Genomic DNA, 21,368 nt, shown 5'->3' on the forward strand with positions numbered 1-21,368 from the left:
AGGTGCTGCCTTTACTATCACTGCCCGGGGGTTTGTGGGGTGTGTGTGTGTGCACCTGTTGCTCGTCAGAGACAGCTCCTCCTCTCTGAGAACGGGCATTCATCCTGACCAGATCTTCTCTTTGAGATGTTGACTTGTCCTGCAGTGAAGGGTTGTCTTTAATTCTTTTTGCCTCTTCTGATGGGTCCCGGCATAAATGGCCTGATGGGCCTTTCCTGAAAGACACCTTGACTCTCCCGGGGAAAACTATTTTCTTCATAATGCTGTTCTGAAATCATGGCCACATGAAAATACTTAATATAATGAAATAAGACACTTATCAGCAGCAGTTACATATAAAAGAGTTATTTTAAATTGCCATAATATTTCATAATATTACTGTTTTTCAGCTGAATAAATGCAGCATTAGAGACTTTAAATTTAAAGTAGTGTTTAATAAATTTATCTAATATTTATTATTTAATTCACTTAATATATATGTGAGTACATATATAAAATATTTAATATGAAAATATATGTATATATAAAAACAAGTTTAACTAATTAAAAATGTTTTTATACACATACACATTTTAAATTATACCATTAAACTGCACACATTTGCTTATTTTTTGTTGTAATTTAAATGTAATATATGTGTGTAATACATATTAATTACATTATGAGTATCATATTGCAATGTTAACATTTTCATTTTAACATTTTTTTAAGTAACAGTTACATAGCAAGTGATCAATGATGAAACATTCACTTTTACAAAGAAACTATAAAATTATGTAAAATAACAGCTGTATTTTCAACGAGTTTGGTTTAATGTTTCCTAACATTAACAAACTTACATGAGAATATACATAAAGTTTATATGATAATGTATATCCAAAACAGTAAATTAAATCTGCCAAAGTATAGCATTCAACTTACCTTCTCGGTTTGACAGCTCGAACTCGTAAAAACAGCGGTCACCTGAGGTAAAATCTGAGGTAAAATCTGAGGTAAAACTTGTGCGAAGGTAGTTTAGACAGTAAATACTTGTCCGCAAACTTGTCTTGTTTTGTACAACAATTCGGTAAACAGATTTCTCTCCAATCGTGAAACTGGTCTCCCGCCTCCACTCACTGCGAATGATTGACAGATGACACTAGGATTATCTGGGTTTATTAAAGGCAAAACAGCGCCATCAAATCTACGCGTGGCCAAAAATATATTGCATCCATAGTGTTAAGCACTTAGCATAGAGCAGGGGTCGGCATGTAAGTTTGGCATCGGGCCAAAAAAAATATTCGCCACTAGATGGCGGGACAGAACGTATATACTATACATATATATATATATATATATATATATATATATATATATATATATATATATATATATATATATATATATATTTATATAGTAAAAAGATAATTTAGAAAATTAATTGATGAAAAATGCTAATACAATTGCCCGTGACAGACTGTTACAGTGTCTTTTGTAACTGGTGAGCTGTTACTCTGTGTTAAATCCAATTCTACAAATATAAAGTGACTGTCTCTTAAATAAAGGTCTAAAACATGATCAGAATGTTCTTTTTAATTATTCACATTCACATTTTCTATATTAACGATAACTATACCGTATTATAATGTAAATGTTTATTAAGATCGTTGCACATTTTGTACATCCTACACAAGAACAATTATTACAAGATTTATTTTATCTTTGTGCACAAAGTTTGTTTATTATGTTAACTGTACTTAAAGTGTATGGGTTAAGGTTTTTTTGTAAATAAAAAGAAAACAGATAGAATAGAAATAGAATAGAGAGCACTAGTGTTAGAAGGTCAAGTTTTTGTTTATAATAAATAAAATAAAAACAAGTGAAAAGAATAGAAATAGAACACTATAGAGGCACTATAATGAGCCATTCACTTGCAGAACGCAAGTTTTCTGGAGAGCATATAAGTCTGAAGAAGTGAATTTAGGTAAAGGGGTGTGGAGTCAGTGTTTGTCTGTAGGAACTCCCTTGATTTCCATTTCAAGGGTATACATATGCACTATTGCATTGTCATTGGATTATTTTGTGTGCTTTTACAATTTATATTTATATAAATGAATGCAGAATGTAACCTGCTTACATAAAGACTCATTGTGCATGCTCATATTATATATTGCCGACTTTACTGTAAAGTTGTTCCTGAATTCACTTTTCGGACTACAAAGGTATTAAATGGTCTCTTCTTCACTCCTTTTGACATGCTTTCTATCGCTATTTCACATTTTCCCCTTCAATGTTGAAATTACTGTTTATACAACACGCAGTGTTTCCATGACTGTCCAAAGCATGTGAATACGAGACATGTGATTTGTTGTCTGTTGCTAAGCATCTAGCTGTAACATTCTAACACTGCATCGTTTAACACGGTGCTAACCCCAGGGTTAAAAAAAACAGTGGTACCCTGCTAAAGTACATGTGTGAAACATTTCTCTACCTGGGGTTAAATGAGGATTTAGAACAATGATAACCAGGGTTTAAGCGGAGTGTGAAAAGCCCTCATGTTAAAACCAGAAATACTGATTTTTTTTTTTTTAACTTTTACTTTCTCACACTCTGGAAATAAGCAACAATCTAACAACCTGTAACATCTGAAAGATGTTTTTTTTTTCTTAAATCACTTTATCACTTATAACATTTTTGTTATTTATAATATAAATAAACATTTGTATAACATGCTTGTCTTTGATTAGTTTTTTCATACACATTTTAGTGTAAATTATGTTAAAATCGCTACTACTGCCATCTTTTGCTAAGAAGTAAAATGTGACTGCACAGAAAATGTGTTTGCATTTTTCCGGGCCGTTTCAGGACCAGCCTCTCAGGAACAGGATTCAGGATGACAGATAGCACTAGGTGGATTTCCCAAGGGAACTATGCCACAGCTGACATACACAAGTCTCAGGTAATTCCACCACAATGTACCTAACTTAAAGAACACTAACTCACACACTGAAATCATGCATTTATATGGTTCTTTGTAATACATTTTCATACCTTAAGAATTTTTAACTATTGCACACCAGAAGAACTACTGGTTACTCTTGGCTCGATGGCGCCGCAGACGGCTGCTTCAGTGCTTGGCTCTCCAGTGTTTGTACTGTTTTTGTTAGTTTTTCCTGTTTTTTGTTTGTCAAACACGATCTGTTTCACCAGGGATGAACTGCTGAACATTCGGCAAAGAACACACCAGAAAATCTTTTACCGGATTACGTTTTACTGAACGTTGTTGTCGGTGGAGCAGCGGCGCTGATCAAACGCTTCAAAAAGCGCAAACGGAGAAAGCGAGCTGGTGCGCTCGTTAGACTCAGGAAGCGCGGATTTCGAACGACGTTGCCTAGCATCCATATGGCAAATCTCCGCTCTCTACCCAACAAAACGGACGAACAAGGAGCTTTCCCGTACAAATAAGGATTTATCACACTCTGCTGCTCTGTGTTTCACGGAAACCTGGCTCAATGACGCCATACCGGAAAACGCGCTCCATCTGCCGGGCTTTCAGCTGTTCAGAGCGGACCGCGACGCAGAATCAACGGGGAAAACGCACGGCGGCGGGACATGCTTTTATATCAATGAACGGTGGTGCACAGATGTAACTGTGTTAAAGAAGATGTGCTGTTCAGATCTAGAAGTGCTTTTTGTCAACTGCAAGCCGTTCTATTCGCTGGAGTTTCACTCGTTCATTCTGGTGAGTGTTTACATCCCTCCGCAAGCGCACGTAAGCCTGGCTTTACAGAAACTCGCTGACCAGATCACAGAGACAGAACAACAACACCCGGACTCTGTTTTAATCATTCTCGGGGACTTTAATAAAGCCAATCTCTCCCGTGAACTGCCAAAATACAGACAGCATGTTACACGTCCCACAAGAGACAGTAAATATATTGGATCACTGTTACACCACAATAAAGGATGCATATCACTCTGTTCCACGAGCAGCTTTGGGACTGTCTGATCACTGTCTGGTTCATCTTATACCAACCTACAGGCAGAAACTTAAATCTGCTAAACCTGTAGTAAAGACTGTAAAGAGATGGACCAACGAAACAGAGCAGGATTTACAAGCTTGTTTCGACCTCACTGATTGGAGTGTTTTTGAAGCTGCTTCCACCTATCTGGACGAACTCACAGAGACCGTAACATCCTATATTAGTTTTTGTGAGGATATATGTCTTCCTACCAGGACTTATTTAACATTCAACAACGATAAGCCATGGTTTACAGCAAAACTCAGACATCTTCGTCAGGCCAAAGAGGATGCCTACAGAAATGGGGACAGAGTCTTGTACAATCAGGCCAGGAACACACTGAACAAAAGAGATTAGAGTGGCTAAAAGGACCTATGCTAAAAAGATGGAAGACCAGTTTACTTCCAACGACTCAACTTCAGTGTGGAGTGGACTGAGAGCCATTACCAACTACAAGACACCATCCTCCTGCACTGAGGCTAATCAACGACTTGCTAACGACCTGAATGAGTTTTATTGTAGATTTGAAACACCCCACATCCATTCTGATCATCTCTCTACACAACCGTTAACACCTCCATCAATACCCCTCTCCCCCCCTCCTGCTCTTCAAATCAGTGAAAACGATGTGCGCCAGGTCTTCAGGAAGAACAAAAGAAGAAAAGCACCAGGTCCAGATGGTGTTACACCAGCCTGTCTGAGAACCTGTGCTGACCAATTGGCCCCCATCTTTTTCACAGATCTTCAACAGATTTCTTGAGTTGTGTGAAGTGCCGTCCTGCTTCAAACGCTCCACCATCATCCCCGTTCCAAAGAAACCCAAGATAACAGGACTTAACGACTACAGACCTGTGGCTCTAACGTCTGTCATCATGAAGTCATTTGAAAAACTGGTTCTGGCCTATCTGAAGGACATCACTGGACCCTTACTGGACCCCCTGCAGTTTGCTTACCGAGCAAACAAGTCCGTGGATGATGCAATCAACTTGGGATTGCACTTCATCATGCAACATCTGGACAAAACAGGGACTTATGTGAGGATCCTGTTTGTGGACTTTAGTTCGGCTTTCAACACCATCATCCCAACAGCCCTCCAGACCAAACTGACCCAGCTCTCTGTTCCTAGAGCTGTCTGTCTGTCAGTGGATCACCAGCTTTCTGACAGATTGGGTCAGACTGGGGAAATTCATGTCAAACAGCCGCTCCACCAACACTGGTGCCCCTCAGGGATGTGTTCTCTCCCCACTGCTCTTCTCCCTCTACACCAAGACTGCACCTCCAAAGACCCCTCTGTCAAGCTCCTGAAGTTTGCAGAAGAGACAACTGTCATCGGCCTCATCCAGGACGGTGACGAGTCTGCTTACAGACAAGAGGTTGAGCAGCTGGCTGTCTGGTGCAGTCTTAACAACCTGGAGCTGAACACTCTCAAAACAGTGGAGATGATTGTGGACTTCAGGAGAAACCCCCCTTCACTCCCCCCACTCACCATCATGAACAGCACTGTGACTGCAGTGGAGTCATTCAGATTCCTGGGAGCCACCATCTCTCAGGACCTGAAGTGGGACAATCACATTGACTCCATTGTTAAAAAGGCCCAACAAAGGTTGTACTTCCTTCGCCAGCTGAGGAAGTTTAACCTGCCACAGGAGCTGCTGAAACAGTTCTACTCAGCCGTCATTGAGTCTGTCCTGTGCACTTCAATAACTGTCTGGTTTGGTTCAGCTACAAAATCAGACATCAGAAGACTACAGAGAACGGTTCTGACTGCTGAAAGAATTATTTGTGCTCCCCTGCCCACCCTTCAAGAACTGTATACATCCAGAGTGAGGAAAAGGGCTCATAAAATCAGTCTGGATCCCTCTCATCCAAGTTACGCCCTTTTTGAACTTTTGCCATCTGGCCGGCGCTTCAGAGCCGCAAATACCAGCACAGTCAGGCACAAGAACAGTTTCTTCCCCCAGGCAATCTACCTCATGAACAGTTAAATGTTCCCCACTTATGCAAAAAAATGTTCAATATTCTTATATTTATTTGTTACCCCTCCATCCACGTACATCTATGCATCTTACTCTATTCTATTCCAATGTCATCTATAGCACAAACTGTTCATACAATTTATTTATTTGCAATTTGTTTTTTGTTGTTGTTGTCTCTGTGTACTGGAAGCTTATGTCACTAAAACAAATTCCTTGTATGCGTAAGCATACTTGGCAATAAAGCTCTTTCTGATTCTGATCCAGAAGAACTACTGGTAAGGGTAAAATGTGTGGAAGTTCACTAGAGCATGTGTTGTTCCTGGGTAGCACCTGCAGCTCTCAATGAACGGGAAATTAAGTATATTGTTCAGGTTTGGCTTAGAATCAGTTTTTTTTTTTTTTTTAGCATAATAGTACCTCATCAGTCTTATTGCTACAAGTGTCCTGTTGCTGGAACACAACTGAGCAGCTGCTGTGCAGAGTCAGTCCTTCTTGAAATCAGCAGAGGGACAAATTTGGGCAGAGATTAAACAGAATCCATTCAAAATGATCCACTATTATAAGTCAAGAGCTTTGGAGGACATGCAGAATAAAGAATTTTATCTTTAATCTTTAGGTGAAGTCAGTTGAGGTGTGTTTTTTCATGCACAAGCCCTTTCCTTGAGGTTAAAATTTCTCTAAATTATTCTTTTAGTGTGTTAACTATATAAAAAACGCTTAAGAAAACTTTACATGTAGTTCTTCTTGTATCCACAGGATGGTAGTAGAGTTTCTGGGATATGTGGCGGTTATTGTGGAAAATGCACTCCCTCCTCCAGCTCTGGACTTCTTGTTAAATGTTCATGTTGCAAGTGTACTGGTGAGGTCTGCTGCCAAACGTCTGACTTAATCTTTTTTTTAAAGGAAAATGAAAATTCTATGTGTATGATTTCTCAAGTGTCATACAATTCACTTATGAGCCAGTTATGTGTGTAATACCAGTATAGGTTCTTTGGCATCTATTTCACTAAATTGTAATGTTGTTTTTTTATTATTATTTATTTATGTTTTTGAGAGGAAGAAGGCTCTTATACTGACCAAAGCATCATTTATTTGATCAAAAATACAGCAAAAGTAATACTGTGAAAAAAAAAAGTAAAAAAAAAAAAATACAAATAAAAAATATAAATAAAAAATAAAAAAATTTAAACTTTTCTATTTTGATATTAAAATGTAATTTATTCCTGTGATGGCAAAGTTGAATTTTCAGCAGTCATTACTCTAGTCTTCAGTGTCACATGATCCTCAGAAATCATTCTAATATGCTGATTTGGTGCTTAAGAAACATTCATTACTATCAACATTTTTGGGGGGATTTTGATGAATAAAAGAACAGCATTTGGGAAATAGCAACGCTAACAGAATTTTAGTCATCTGAAGAGTAAGAATTTCATTTTGTTTTTAAAATTACATTATATTTGAAGAAATATTTTAATTGCACATAACTGCCTTTTATTTATTTATCTTAATATTTTATTATCTGTTTTATCAATTAATTCTAGAAAATTCCAGAGAACGCAATATAAGCAGAGTATGCCTAAATGAATGAAGCATTGTCACAGTCCAGAACACACAGTCTGTGTGTTTACCGTTGTTGGCAAATGGAACGCGTTAAGGAAGTGGAATTCTGACCATTCAGTGGTTCTATTCTGTGTAAAACACTAAGGAACATCATTTTAGTTATGAATAGGGTGTTTGACCAACTATAGTTTTACCTAAGACCACTATAAGTTTATTCTCAGACTAATACATTTAATTGAAAATGAAAGAAACATTTACATGACCATTCAATAGTCAGTTTATTTTAAATCATTTTTAAAGAGGTTTTTTTATACTTACCAATTTATTTGATAAAAAAGCAGTAAAAACAGTAATATTGTGAAATATTAAAATTAAATTATTTTAATTTTAAAATGACAAATTAAAATAATTATTTTCAATTTTAATATATTAAAATAAAATGTATTTCTCTGATGCAAAGCTGAATTTACTCTAGTCTTCAGTATCATACGATCCTTCAGAAATCATTCTAATATGCTGATTTGATGATTAAGAAACTTTTTTTTTAATCATCAATATTGAAAACAGTTGTGATGCCTAATATTTTTGTAAAAGCCATAGTAAAAAAAAATGTAATGAATAAAAAATTTAAAGTACAGTTTTTTATAGAAATTTTGTGTTTTTGTCTTTACTGTCACTTTTGATCAATTAAATTATCAGATTATCTAAAGACAAGATGTGACCTTGATGTGTTGAGATGTATGTTCTGGCAGAGCAAGAAACATCTCAAAAGAAGAGTAGAGTTCAGATGAATATCTGAGAAGGGGAAAGAGAAGTTAAGTAAAAAAGTGAGGAATTTGTTTTTGTTGGTTGCACGTGATGAAGGGTTATGAAAAGAGAACTAAGATACAACAGGGCACTCAATACATTTTTTTTCTGCACTCTCAGAAAAAAAGGTACAAAACTGTCACTGGGGTGATACCTTTCAAAAGATACTAAGATGTACACTGCAGGTACTTTTATGTACCTTTAAGGTACTGATATGTACCATTTAGGGGTAAATAAAGTAAAAATAGGTTTAGTACCATCCCAGGGACAGCTTTGTTTGTGGTTTGTACCTTTTATTCTGAGTGTGGAGTGTGTCATCTTGTTCATTGCTCAATATATATATATTCTGAGATATATATATATATATATATATATATATATATATATATATATAAATATATATATATTCTGAGACAAAGTGTTTAATAGCCTAAAGAAAATCAAGTTGGTTTAAGAACTTTGCATTAAATGTTGTGGATGAATTTAGGTCTTCCAAATATCAAAAACAACCAAATATCAGAAGAAGTCTGTTGCTAGAAGCAGACTGGAAGAGGCGACAGCTCTGGGTGTAGTGCAGTATGTTTAATGTTTTTTTTTTTTTTTTTTTTTTTTTTATCATCATTTAAGTTCTACCTCAGCCGTGCCTGTTGTAAGCTTCTATCTGTTTCAAAACTTATTTTTGTTATTTTTGTAGCAAATTACATACTTATTTCACTGATAACTGCACTGCCATTATATGTGTATATTTTCTTACTGTGGATTTATTAGGGTGATAATTCATTGGTACATTAAAATCTATTGGTCAAGTCAAGTCACCTTTATTTGTACAGCGCGTCATACAATACTGATTGTGTCAAAGCAGCTTTACAGTGTCAAACAGGAAAATTATTTGTCAAGAAGGCAATAAAGTCATTTTTCCAGCTAAAGTCAGTATTACTGATACCAGGATGATTGGTGCATTATTGATACCAATTGGAATATTGAAATAATATTATTTTGGTGTATTTATTACATAGACCATTGCAATCGCAAAAGACTTTTTGTAGTACTAAAACACATTTTATGACAATGACATTCCCAAATTGGTCTTTGATAGATGGTGCTATTTGTGGCCTGCTTCTTAAGTACTTTATAAGTTGTTGTTTTTTAAATGAAGTATGATTATAAAATAATCACATTAACTAATGTTGTCTTGTAACATGTATCTTTAAATGCATATTGATAATCTAATAATAAAAAAGGAATTTTTGACAGAGCAGATTGTCCTTAAATATGGCACAAAACTGATGTGTCATTTTCAGTAATGCTGAATGCCTGAAATTGTAAATGTATGGGTATCAAATCACTATGTACCAGTTAATTTCTGGTGTGCATATGAAGAATATTGAGACATTTCCAGAAAATTAATACATATTCCAAATACATTTAAAAAAAATTTATACAAAAGAATATAATTTGCAAAAATGTCTTAAACTGTTTTTCAATCCATCTTTATGTTACTGTAAAATAATACATTTCAGCTGAGCTGCTTGATGGTGCAGGTTATAATTTGAGTTATGTGTCCAATTATGTATAACAGAATGATTTACGCTATAAATTTGTCTTGATAGGCTTTGTTGTTCAAATATAATGCCTTGCAAATAAATTCCCTTTAATAATGTGTTGTGATGTTATATTAAAATGATGCAGGCAGATAGACAAAAATAATCAATTAAATATTTGTCAGTATTTGCTTTCTTTACGCAAAATATGAATTTCTATTTCGTCAATTATAACTTCTATTGATTTTTTTGGGGGGTAAAATACCACTGGGCTTTGGTTTTTGAGATTCACCCATCTTTGTAGTCAGTTTTTTTTTAGGTTCCTTTGCTCAGTGATGTGTTCAACACATTTTTGTGTATCATTTTTGGAGTCTTTTAATAGTTAATTAGTCTGAGGTGTTTAAAACTATTTTGTGTGCCCTCTTTTATATATTTGAGGCTTTGGAAGATTACATTTTACAGGTGAAGCACCCAGAACTCATTTAAGGACATGTTTACTCTCACCATGGCGACACACAGACTTATTACACAACTTCCACTAAACACCTGCAGGAGACATCCGCTGGATTCAGTGCCACTCAACCTCCTCAACGGTGAGCATCTCTGACAAAGACTGTCTTTGATTAAACCTATGAGCTAGATAATATACCTAATTTCTTCTCAGAAAAATAGAGTATAGTAAATATTTGATCATTTTAGTTTATTTAATTACAAGTTACCTTGTTTCTTCAGCCTCCTGTCTATTGAAACGGACTGAGTTAAGATCGGCCAAAGGACATCCTGTGATTAAAAACTCATCGTATTGTTTTTCAAACTTTTTTTTATTTACATTAGGTTAAAGGTTGCCTACATTAAAAGTTGTAGAAAACTTTGGAGTGAATTGGAGTGAGGTATTTACAGCTCTTTTAGTCTTTTTTCTATCAGTTTTGTATGGCATTCACTGCACATACTCCTACACAGAAATACTGAGCTTGCTCTTTGAGCTCCACTTTTCACAAGGATCAAGGAAATGTCTCTGTAAGTGTCCGTATTTGTTGATCTCCTTTTTCTCTAAGAGCATCTTACTAAATTACAAGAAAAAGACATATGTTATGGTTTTTATCAGTTCATGCATTAGCCTATTTGCGAATCAAACCAATGACCTAGGTGTTGCAAGCACTATGCTATAACCTAAACATATAGGCCTATCCATTTTAAGTTTAAGCATCCAAAAAAAAAAAAAAATTCAAAATAATTATTATTATCATCATCTCCCATCGCCAATTTATAAATAAACCTTTTATTCAAAATGGTAAACAAGTTAGAATTTACCATTCCACAAATTTGGAAACAAATTGTAGTTTCAACGTTTTGTATGCGTTACATATCAAATGAAACAAACGTAGCCTATTTTTGTCTAAAAACAATTGTACACAGAGACTCAAAACTTCCCTTTGAAACAAATACACTATCTCTGGTTTATATAATTGCAATTATAGAAAAGGTCTCGCACTTTAACACAGGAACGTAGGCTACCTGACATTTACCGGGTTAGTTCAACAACCCGCTGGCGTGTCCGGAAATGCAGTAATTTCAATCACAAGCTCGCAGCACTGATGGGACGGACTGAAAGAGCCGCGAGAGCGCAGGGATGAGAATCTCTACCAGTGTTCTCTCATATTGAATCGGTGACCCGCTTCACTACGCTTTGACATTCAGTTCCTCACGCTGTCATGTTTGCTCGAAGCCTTAAGAAGAGAAACTCCAGCCGCCCGGTGAGTAAAGTGGTACGGGGTGTTTACACTTTAACGACTTGCATTTTTACGCACTGTGACTTCACGCGCATAAGTAAGACATTTAAGTAAGGTGCTCTTTGTTTTGAGTTATTTGGACGGAAATGAAAAGGCTAGTTGTGATGAAACTTGCAGGAGCCGCTCTGTGATGTGTGAAGATATGAACAACAAACACTCGGTGCTACATCAGACAGGTTTGATACCTCAGCCTGAAACGCCTGTTATCGGATTGGTGTATGCTGTTGCAATTTTTTTTTTTTTCTGTTTTAAAGCATTTTATTGTCAGATTAACAAATTCATTTTTCTCAAGTGTGACATCAGTGTTAACAGATGTGTTGCTGTGTGAATTGTATTGGGTGAGAACGTGTTTGCATCTGGAAAAAGATTCCATAAAAAAGTTTGCAAAGTGTTTTATTCTTGTTCATAATTGTAACCTGTGGAAAAAGACTGCTTAGTTACTCAGTAAACGATAAAATAACAAATGGGGTAGTTATTTAGAAATAAAAATATATAACTTTTTTGTAACTATATATGCTTTAAAATGTACAACTTTCAAATTTGAATCGATCATTGAAAATTAAACAATGAAACACTGACATGTTTACATGTATTGATGTGATCACAATTTAAATGAGTGCAATCAATAATTACATTAATAATAAACCCTGTAAATATTACGTATATTAAATATGGTAGTTATAGTTGTATTATTTCTCATTTAACATGCTTATTTTAATGGAGCTTTGACCTAGTCTCCATCTTTCAGTGGGATGAACTGAAAATAAACCCCTCTAGTCATGTGACTGTTTACACCTGCCATGTAAAATGTTATCAAGACGTGAATTCTTTTTAAACCTTAGAACTCAAATGTACATTTTAGTTATCGGTGGAATTAAATGTTCAGCCTAAAATGATTTAGAGAAGTACTACAGAAAGTGAATGTGAGTTTTCATATAGTAATACCTTTTCCACAAAGCACTGCATAACTTAAGTTTCTAGGAAAAGTAACTCTTGGCTTTCTACTTCACCTCTGCAGCCCACTGTGCTTGATGATCTAGAAAGAGGACAACCTTGTACCGTGTGTGGGGAGCAGTGTCCTGGCTTCGTTCTGCATAAATGGAGGTGAGACCCCCATCTTGCTAGTTCTAAACATGCTTTTTCTAATTTTACTACATGATCAGGTATTATGTGGAGAATGAGATGTTTTTTTTTTTTTTTTTTTTACTTCATATTGCCAGTCGGCTTTTGGTGCTTTTGGCTAGAAAATCTTCACCATGGTTTTTAATGTTAAAGTTGGCTTTTTTTGCCATATACGGTCAGTTTTGGAGGGTATCAGCATTCCTAAGCTCTTGGAATGTTCAGTGGAAATGCACAGGTTCTTTGCCTTCAGATAGAGTCACCATAGGAGGATTCAATAGAACCTGAATAGAGCTGACAGTGCGTGTCTGAGCCAGCAGGCAATTTGCAGGACCTGTATGTGCAAAGATAACAGCATTTACTAAGCTATAGCTATTCATGCTTTCCTGGACATTCAGGCTTCATATTTGCTTGGGTGAGACCAAAAGCCAACAAAATTTCTCTGCTGCATAACACTGTGAAGAATAGAATATCAGGATCACTCTGTGAAGCAGAGAATATGATTGGTTAGAATTTGCTGAAATAAAAATGTAATGTGTATTAAGAAAGAATATGATTATAAGTAATAAAAATGCATCCTGTTCCATCCCATTTAATAACAAATAACAAAAATTTCCCATAACAATTTTAGTTTATTACTATTTTACAGTACTATCGGTTTTCTGTATTTTGATTAAATAAATCCAGATTTGGATATCATGAAGACACTTCTTTCAGAATCACTTTTGGTAGTGTATCTAACCAGGATCCAAAGAATCAAATCAACTCAAAGAACCTTTTTTTTTTTTTTTTTGTGGAGTGTGCAGACTTTTTTCATGTATTTCACCTTTTGGAAACCTTTTTGGTCTATGCACCTTGTTTGGATGATTTTGAAGGGGTGGTGAGTTTCTGGCTGTTTTTCAGTTACTCTTGCTTTATAAAGAAGCCAACAGAGAGAGGAGTTGCTGGGATGGAGGGTAAGAAGAACTCCTCATCTGTCTGCTCTCCATTGCTGTAAACTATTACGGGGCAACAGTCAGCTCTGGAATGTGGCCTTAATTGCCTGTCTTTTGCAGTCCTACAATAAAACGAAATGGTCTTCTAGACAAACTTAATGCGGACATTTGTAACATAGTACTTTGTATCCGTCTTTGTGTGTGAGTGGTGGGAGACCTATGGAACAGTATGGGGTCTCTTACACAACAGTAGCTCCTAAAGATTTTTTTATGAAGACTGTAAAAGGGCATATTTGAATGCAGATTGCCTTCTGGATGGCTATGTGGTTGTGTGTGTGAAATAGAGAGAGAAATAGAGAGAGTTTAAGTAAAATGTGACCATGATCTGAGCATAGACAGAGCAAGCAGGTGTCTATGCTTACGAAAATTTTAAGTATATGCATTCATGTTATGCACACTATCTAGTCAGAAGTTTAAGTACATTGTGCATTGTCTAGATCATTCAGGGATTTTCAAACTGGATCCCTGGGAGTCTGTGTGGAAAATATATAGATGCAGATGGAAAAAAACATATAGATGTTGGAAAATGAATAGTATAAATAATAAGATATGAAATGGATGGTGGCAGTAGGAATGAAAAGATTTTGGTCTTTTCGTGTGCAACTAGATAGGACCTCTACTTTTAAGCTTAAAAAAATGTCAAAATGAATTGACGTGCCATACAGGGACTTTGCTTAAAAGCAGTGGGGTAGAGCAGGGGGCTTATGAATTGATGAAAATGAAAAGACCATGCATCAACTCAAATTGCAACACTTTTAACATCTGCAATGCCTAAAATGTCCTTAAATATTAATAAATCTCTAAATATTAATGAGATGGTTGGAATATCTGCTGAACCCGTAGTCTTTTTTTCCCTGCTTCTCCACCATTGTATAAAACCAAAAAGGGGTATCCTGGGATATGAACAGTATTGTCTATTCAAGGATTTTGTATTAATAACTCTTATACTTAAGAAAACTACTAGAGTAATTTAATCACTTGCCACAATTTGAAGCTCACAACTGACTCAATCATAAACACAACATTTCAATAAAAAAATGACGCATGCAGAAACGCAGCGGTGTGATCAAAAAAAAACAATGGTCCCTAATTAGAAGTACAAAACAAGATTTGTAAAGAAGAATATCGGAGGATTTCGATATAAGATGATACTGGTTTTCCTTTGCTAAAGTAAGGGATCTTTGCTTCTTTTGATCCTGTAAACAAACGTTGGTTTTCGCGAGACTGACCGGCGCACCGGCGCTGAACTCATACATCATGTTCCCGGAACTGCTTCTGTGTACAACTGTTGGCGCAAGCTAGATTAAAGAGATTATTACTTTTTGAATATGGATATTTTTCTTACAAAAGTGCATTGATTCGCTACAGGAGGCCTTTGTTCACCCCCCGGTGCCGTGTGAGACACTTTTTTTTTATGGAAGGGCGCTTTTTATTTCACGTCTTTTGGACTGAAGGAATGCAACACCAGCTGACTGCAATGATAGAGCTTGAAAGATTAAGGACAATTTTGAATATAACTGGATTTGTCTGAAAGAAGAAAGACATATACACCTAGGATGCCTCGGGGGTGAGTAAAACGCAGACTAACTAACCCTTTAAGGTTAACTCACTCATGGAAAAACAAAATTACCTGTGGTTGGTCTCTTTTCATGGCATTCAGACAGTTTTTGGCTAAAATTAACTGCATTGTGGACAAGACATTATTCCCAGTCAGAAGTCTGTCTATGTGAAACTTTTATTGTATTGGGCATGCTATGTAGAAGGAAGGAAGCTGGTAGATGAAGATGGTAGCATGTGTAACATGATGAGTTGAATAATTTATGAGAGCCATTGGCTTGATTGATTTCTTTGTGTTAATGAGTCTCATTACTGCCCCTATTAGTATCAGTGCTTTGAGTATTTGCTATCTGATCAGCCGGCTTATATGACCCACTTCTTCAGGTTGGCATGTAGCTCTAGGTTGTAGATTCTCATTCATGATGATCAAAGACCTGTTTTCATTGTCAGTGGTTTTTAATCTTATACCAACTATTCAGTATACAGAAAAGTCTTATACCACACATTTATTGTATTCTGTATTTATTTTGGTTTGTTTCTATATCTGTTTGTTTTTGCAAATGGTGAAATACAAGGATGATTATTATATGTAAGACAAAATACTGATTAAAATTATTTTTGCAGTGTAAATATCAGTTGGCACTAAAGTGAGAGCCGCTGGACTCTGTCCTGCCAGTAACCTGCTCTGATCTGTATAACAGTGTCTTTCAGTGTGTTAACAAGTGGCCCAGCCAAACCAATCCATCAGAGCGGTCTAGCACATTGAATGGGCCTTTAAAGTGGAGTCTCCTTTTCAGTCAGTCAGGAGAAGGAGGAGAAAAACAGAGGGACACCCTGCTCTTCAGACATTTACAAAGAGGGCAAGATAGCATAACAACTGGGCCTTTTTTAGGTTAGCGTGGTCCTACAGAGCTGCTAAAACACTTTCACTTCTAATGGAATGAAATCACTGTATCCGCTCCAAGTGTGCTTTGAAGTGCTTACCAGATGCATTTAATTTGCCTGCTAACGCTTAGTCCACTCATCAGCTAAATGAGCTGGGCTTTTGTTGCTTATGTGGCCATTTGAGGTTATTTTGAACAAAGATTGATATTTTGGGGCCTGTGTAAATAGCTGGGCTGCACTATAGCCATGCAGATGATTCATAGGTTGACCATTCAGATTCAGACAGTGCTTTGACTGGGGGGTTGGGATGACTGCGTGTGTATGTGGTTAACTTTGATTGGGTGTAATGATAGGGTCATTTGTTTGTCATTGTGGTCATGGAAACTGTGGGGTGGGTCACATGCATACAGACTGAGGCCCACTGGATACACAAATCACAGCTCAGTGCTGGTGAAAGTAGCCATGGGTATCAGAAACCAAGATGCATTCAGGTTAATATCTAACTTGAAGCTTAACTATTTTATATGGGTTTGGACTTTTTTTTTTCTTTCAAAGAAATTAATATTTGAGCTCCAATATCAACATTTTAGAATGATTTCTGAAGGATTGTGTGACACTGGAGACTGGAGTAATGGCTGCTGAAAATTCAGCTTTGCCATCACAGGAATAAATTACATTGCAAAATATGTAAAAACAAAAAACAAATAGTTGCTAACATTGTTCAATATTTCTTACATTTAGCACACCAAATTTATATATTCACTTTGACCATAGCATGCACATACCACTTTATGCCAGTAACTGCTGCTTTGTTGCACAATTGCCTTTTACAAGTAGACTGACGTAAGAGACCATTTCTTAACATCAGTGATGGTGCTCATTTTTGGAGAGCTTCTCTGGCATGAGGAGTTTTGTATCAAGAGGTTTCCTTTTGAAAAGATGCATTTGAATACGCATTTGTGTCACAGGAAGAAAAGAACATCTCTAGGGTTTTAATTTATTGCCCCTTCATATTTTACACCTAGCAGATGCTCAATAGGGCTGGAGTGGGTGTAATTGGAGAATGTTTTTATCTCTTTGTCTCTGAAGCTGTAGAGCTAATGATTAGAGGAGTGTGTGTGTGTGTGTGTGTGTGTGTGTGCCAGCTTTTGGGTACTCCATCTTTACCATGGTGAGCTTGGTTTTCACTACCCCATTATAATGTGTGTAAAAGAAAGAGAGCACTTGATGACAGGATGGAGCCTGATACTGGTGTCACATTGCCTTCGATTCACTCTTTTTCTTTCTTTTCAGCATGCTTTATTGTGGTTGTGTCATCATATGGATCTTTGTTTAAAAAAAAATGTTTTTCAGCATTCTTGTCCTATCATACAAAGCATTACCTTCATTGAGCCTGCTGATGTAATACCAGTGCTGTCTGTCATTTAAAAGTTTAGACTTGTTTTGTAGCATTTTGTTTTACCTCATTCACAAAAAATAATTGCAAAATTACTCAAAATCAAATGCCACTCAGCCGAACCTTGATGAACTCAACAAACAGAGGCTTAGTTGATTGTTATGCAAGTCCAATCAAATACCATTGAGCTTGAGGACAGTGATTACTCATTATTACGCTTTTGAAATTGTATTCATATTTTTTGTAATCAGAGAGAGAGATGTACAGTTAAGCCAAATGAAAATACACCATATTCATGCGACCAGACTAGACCAGCTACAGCTGTTAAACACCCAGATCATGTCTTCTTCACCTCAGCTGATTTACTTACACAAGAGCCTCAAAGTGCCACTGGAATCCACACCCAGCTAAGTGATAGAATAAATGCATGGAATGTATGCGTGTCAAATGCTACATTAAAAATTCATTTAGTCCTTATTTGGCTTTTTGTCTTCCATCTCCTGCAGCTGGCATTAAAGGCACAGTTCTGAAAGCTCTTTAAACGTACTTTCCCCTCAATATCCATGTATTAAACAACAAACAACACTATTTTTATATATCATTAGATCACAACTGGATAGAAGTTCAAACATTGAATAGCATGAAATTGTGCCATTTAAACATAATACCAGCTGCCATAAATGAACTGTTTTTAATTGTAGGACCACAAGGATCATGTCTATTCAAACTGGATGTTTTTTTTTAAAGCATTTTTCCAAAAAAGAAAACTATATATATTTGGTTAAGTTGAAAATTTTAGAGATCATGCATATTTCATCATGTATCAAAAATGCTCTTTTTTTTTAAACAAAGAAATAAAAAGATGAAATAGATGTATGAATACACTACAGGTCAAAAGTTATGAATATTTCATATTTTTTTAAATGTTTTTGAAAGAAGTCTCTTATGTTTACCAACATTTTATTATTCGTATTTATTTGATCTGCATTACCTGTATTTATTTGATCAGAAGTATAATACAAACAGTAATATTGTGAAATATTATTACAATTTAAATAAACTGTTTTGAAATGTAATTTATTCCTGTAATGACAAAGCTGAATTTTCAGCAGCCATTACTTTATACTTCATTGTCAGATGATCCTTCAGAAATCATTGTAATATGTTGATTTATACTCTATTATTATAGAATATTATTAAATGCTCTATTATTTTTAGGGGTACATCATTTTTAATAATGGTTATTATTATCAATATTAAAAACGTTTTTTATGTAAATCTTTTGTAACATTATAAATGTCTTTACTGTCACTCACTGTAATTAATTTAATGCATACTTTGACTGGTATTATATATATATTTAATGGTTTTGGATTTAACCTTGGTACAGCTTACATACTAAATGAAAAAATTGTTAAATATGTTTTACCTTGGATGTTTTATCTTGCCTAGGGCAATTAATAAACACTATAATAATATAGGGCTATTAAGATTTCTTGAGGCATTAGTACTGTGTACCATCAGTTTTTGGCTCCATACTATTTCTTCATTGTAGGCTGTTCTCTGTATAGTGATCCATCTCAAGATGGAGAGAATAAATGGCTGCAGGCACTGAGGCTCTGCGACACTGCTGATCCGTAACCCTACCAGAGAGCTATATATGAAAGGCTCTTTGAATGCACTTAGGATTGGCTAGACTTTATCCTTGTGTCTACAGCAATTGTGAAGTGTGCACAGCAGGGCTTATCCACTGTAGTATGTTATATACATGTGCACATATACACGCATACACCCACAAACATTCAAACAGCTTGGGAACAGCAGATATCTGCACGGCTCCCTGCAGCACTTCAAACTGTCCTTTGATTCAGTTTTTCTTCTTTCCTCTCTCTCTCTCTCTCTCTCTCTCTCTCTCTCTCATAAACACACACACGCACACTTTGTCATCTGTCTCTCACTTACATGGAGAACTTTTACACCACCTCTACAGTAGTGTGGGTTGTTCTTGAGGCTGCAAATTGAAACTTTTATTGATCTCAACCTAATGTTCTGTCTCTTCTCTACTCTACACCGTCATCGTCTTTTCTCTCCTAACCTCTCAGATGGCTGTCATTCATTAAAACGGCATCTGTGTGCAAACTGCTCTGTTGTGAATGAGTTTAAATGGATGCATGTGACTCACACTGCTGTTGGAATCCTGCTGGAAAGCGTGATTTTATCATGGCTGTGAGGTCAGAGCCAATTGCAGCAATATTAGTGAAATAAAAACTGTACGAGCGCATTGAAAGGCTATCTTTCAAACACACAATTTAATTAAAGTTAAATTTGTTAAAATGTCTAGTTCAAAACTGAGCTTGACTTAACAGCTACATTTTAGTAAGGATGATTTAACAAATTCTGACTATTTTATACACTTTACATTTGTATACTATAAAAATGATTAGTATTAAATGCATTTGAAAAATGACATTTCTCAATATAACCACACATTTCCATTTAATAGTCTACAAAAATGTAAAAATTATGTGTTATGATACACTTTATTTAGAATATATATGACTAGATGGTGGTTGTCCCTGAAATATTTGGTTAATGTATCTTTATTTTGTCAACAGAGGGCACCATTGCATTTGTTTAGTAGTTCTACAGAACCTTGGGTGTTATTCTTAATAAAAGAACACATTTAAAACAGCCAAAATTAGCTTTTGTTTTAGATCAGTTTTGTTTTAATGCTGATAAACTGACAGGTTACCTAATCATACATATCTGTAGTTACCACTTTAAGTGCCTGGGTGAACATAAATATGAGTACAAAGGAATAGAAGAGAGGATGCTCAGATTTATCTGAATAAAAACGTGTCTCTCTGTGTAACAGAATTAATCTCAGCCTAAGAATGTGAAGAGAGAATTAATATGTAAATTACAGCTCACCCTGTATGTCCCCATATGCATGCATTTTAGCATGTGTATGCGTATGTACATGAACTGCTCAGCATTTCACGGATGACAGGAAAGCAGTCATGGCCTTTCTGACGCTGCCTATCATTCCATCTAAAAGAAAAGCACAGGAAATAGCTCTTAATAGAAGAGCTGAAGCAGTTCCAATTTTCTCTGATCACAGAACAGGCGCTCTCATGTGAGTCTAACTCGCACGTACACACACTCAAATGCACGTTTTGCCTTTTATTTGAACTGAACAGGATCTTATTAATCCTGTATATTGATTTGATAACCTAGTGTACTAATACATTAGAAACTAAGTGCATATCACTCATAGAGAATTATATCTGTAAAAAGGCATTTTCATTAAAGGATGTGTTTAAATTATTATAGGAAAGACAGTTGGACTTAATACATCCAAGCTTTTGTGAATTTAACCAAGTGTAGCTAAACGGAAGGAACATTTTCCCAAATGTAAGAAACATAAATGTAAATGTAAGAAGCAACTCTCATTCGAAATGCTGTCTTTTTCTCAGTGAGTCATATAAAGAGAAGTGTTTCTAGGCGCCGGTTTCCAGGGTGATGGTACTATTCACACTCCTTTGGTGCTGTGACAACCACACTAGAAGGCAAACGAATGAGGGTGAGAGTGGTCCAAAATCAAACACGACACCCCCGAGACATGAACAAACAATCTGAGGAGGATCCTCTCTCCTTCATGTTTCATCTCTCCATGTTTTTGACAGCTGTTTTTTAGATAGGCCATCTTTTAAACCCAAAAACCGAGATAAACTGTGGAAA

General features: G+C 35.9%; 1 protein-coding gene across 1 annotated transcript in view; it reads left to right on the forward strand.

Annotated features, from left to right (window-relative positions):
* The first annotated feature begins 11,431 nt into the window (after positions 1-11,431).
* LOC109098496 (prickle-like protein 2) overlaps positions 11,432-21,368 on the forward strand; it is an 81,501-nt gene continuing 71,564 nt past the window's right edge. Inside the window, exons 1-2 of the mRNA XM_042766249.1 lie at positions 11,432-11,639; positions 12,694-12,779. Coding sequence (XP_042622183.1) covers positions 11,598-11,639; positions 12,694-12,779 — 128 coding nt within the window. The 5' untranslated portion in view covers positions 11,432-11,597. The remainder of the gene's footprint in view (positions 11,640-12,693; positions 12,780-21,368) is intronic.

This window comes from Cyprinus carpio, chromosome A11, assembly GCF_018340385.1.
Source record: "Cyprinus carpio isolate SPL01 chromosome A11, ASM1834038v1, whole genome shotgun sequence".
Lineage (NCBI taxonomy): Eukaryota > Metazoa > Chordata > Actinopteri > Cypriniformes > Cyprinidae > Cyprinus > Cyprinus carpio.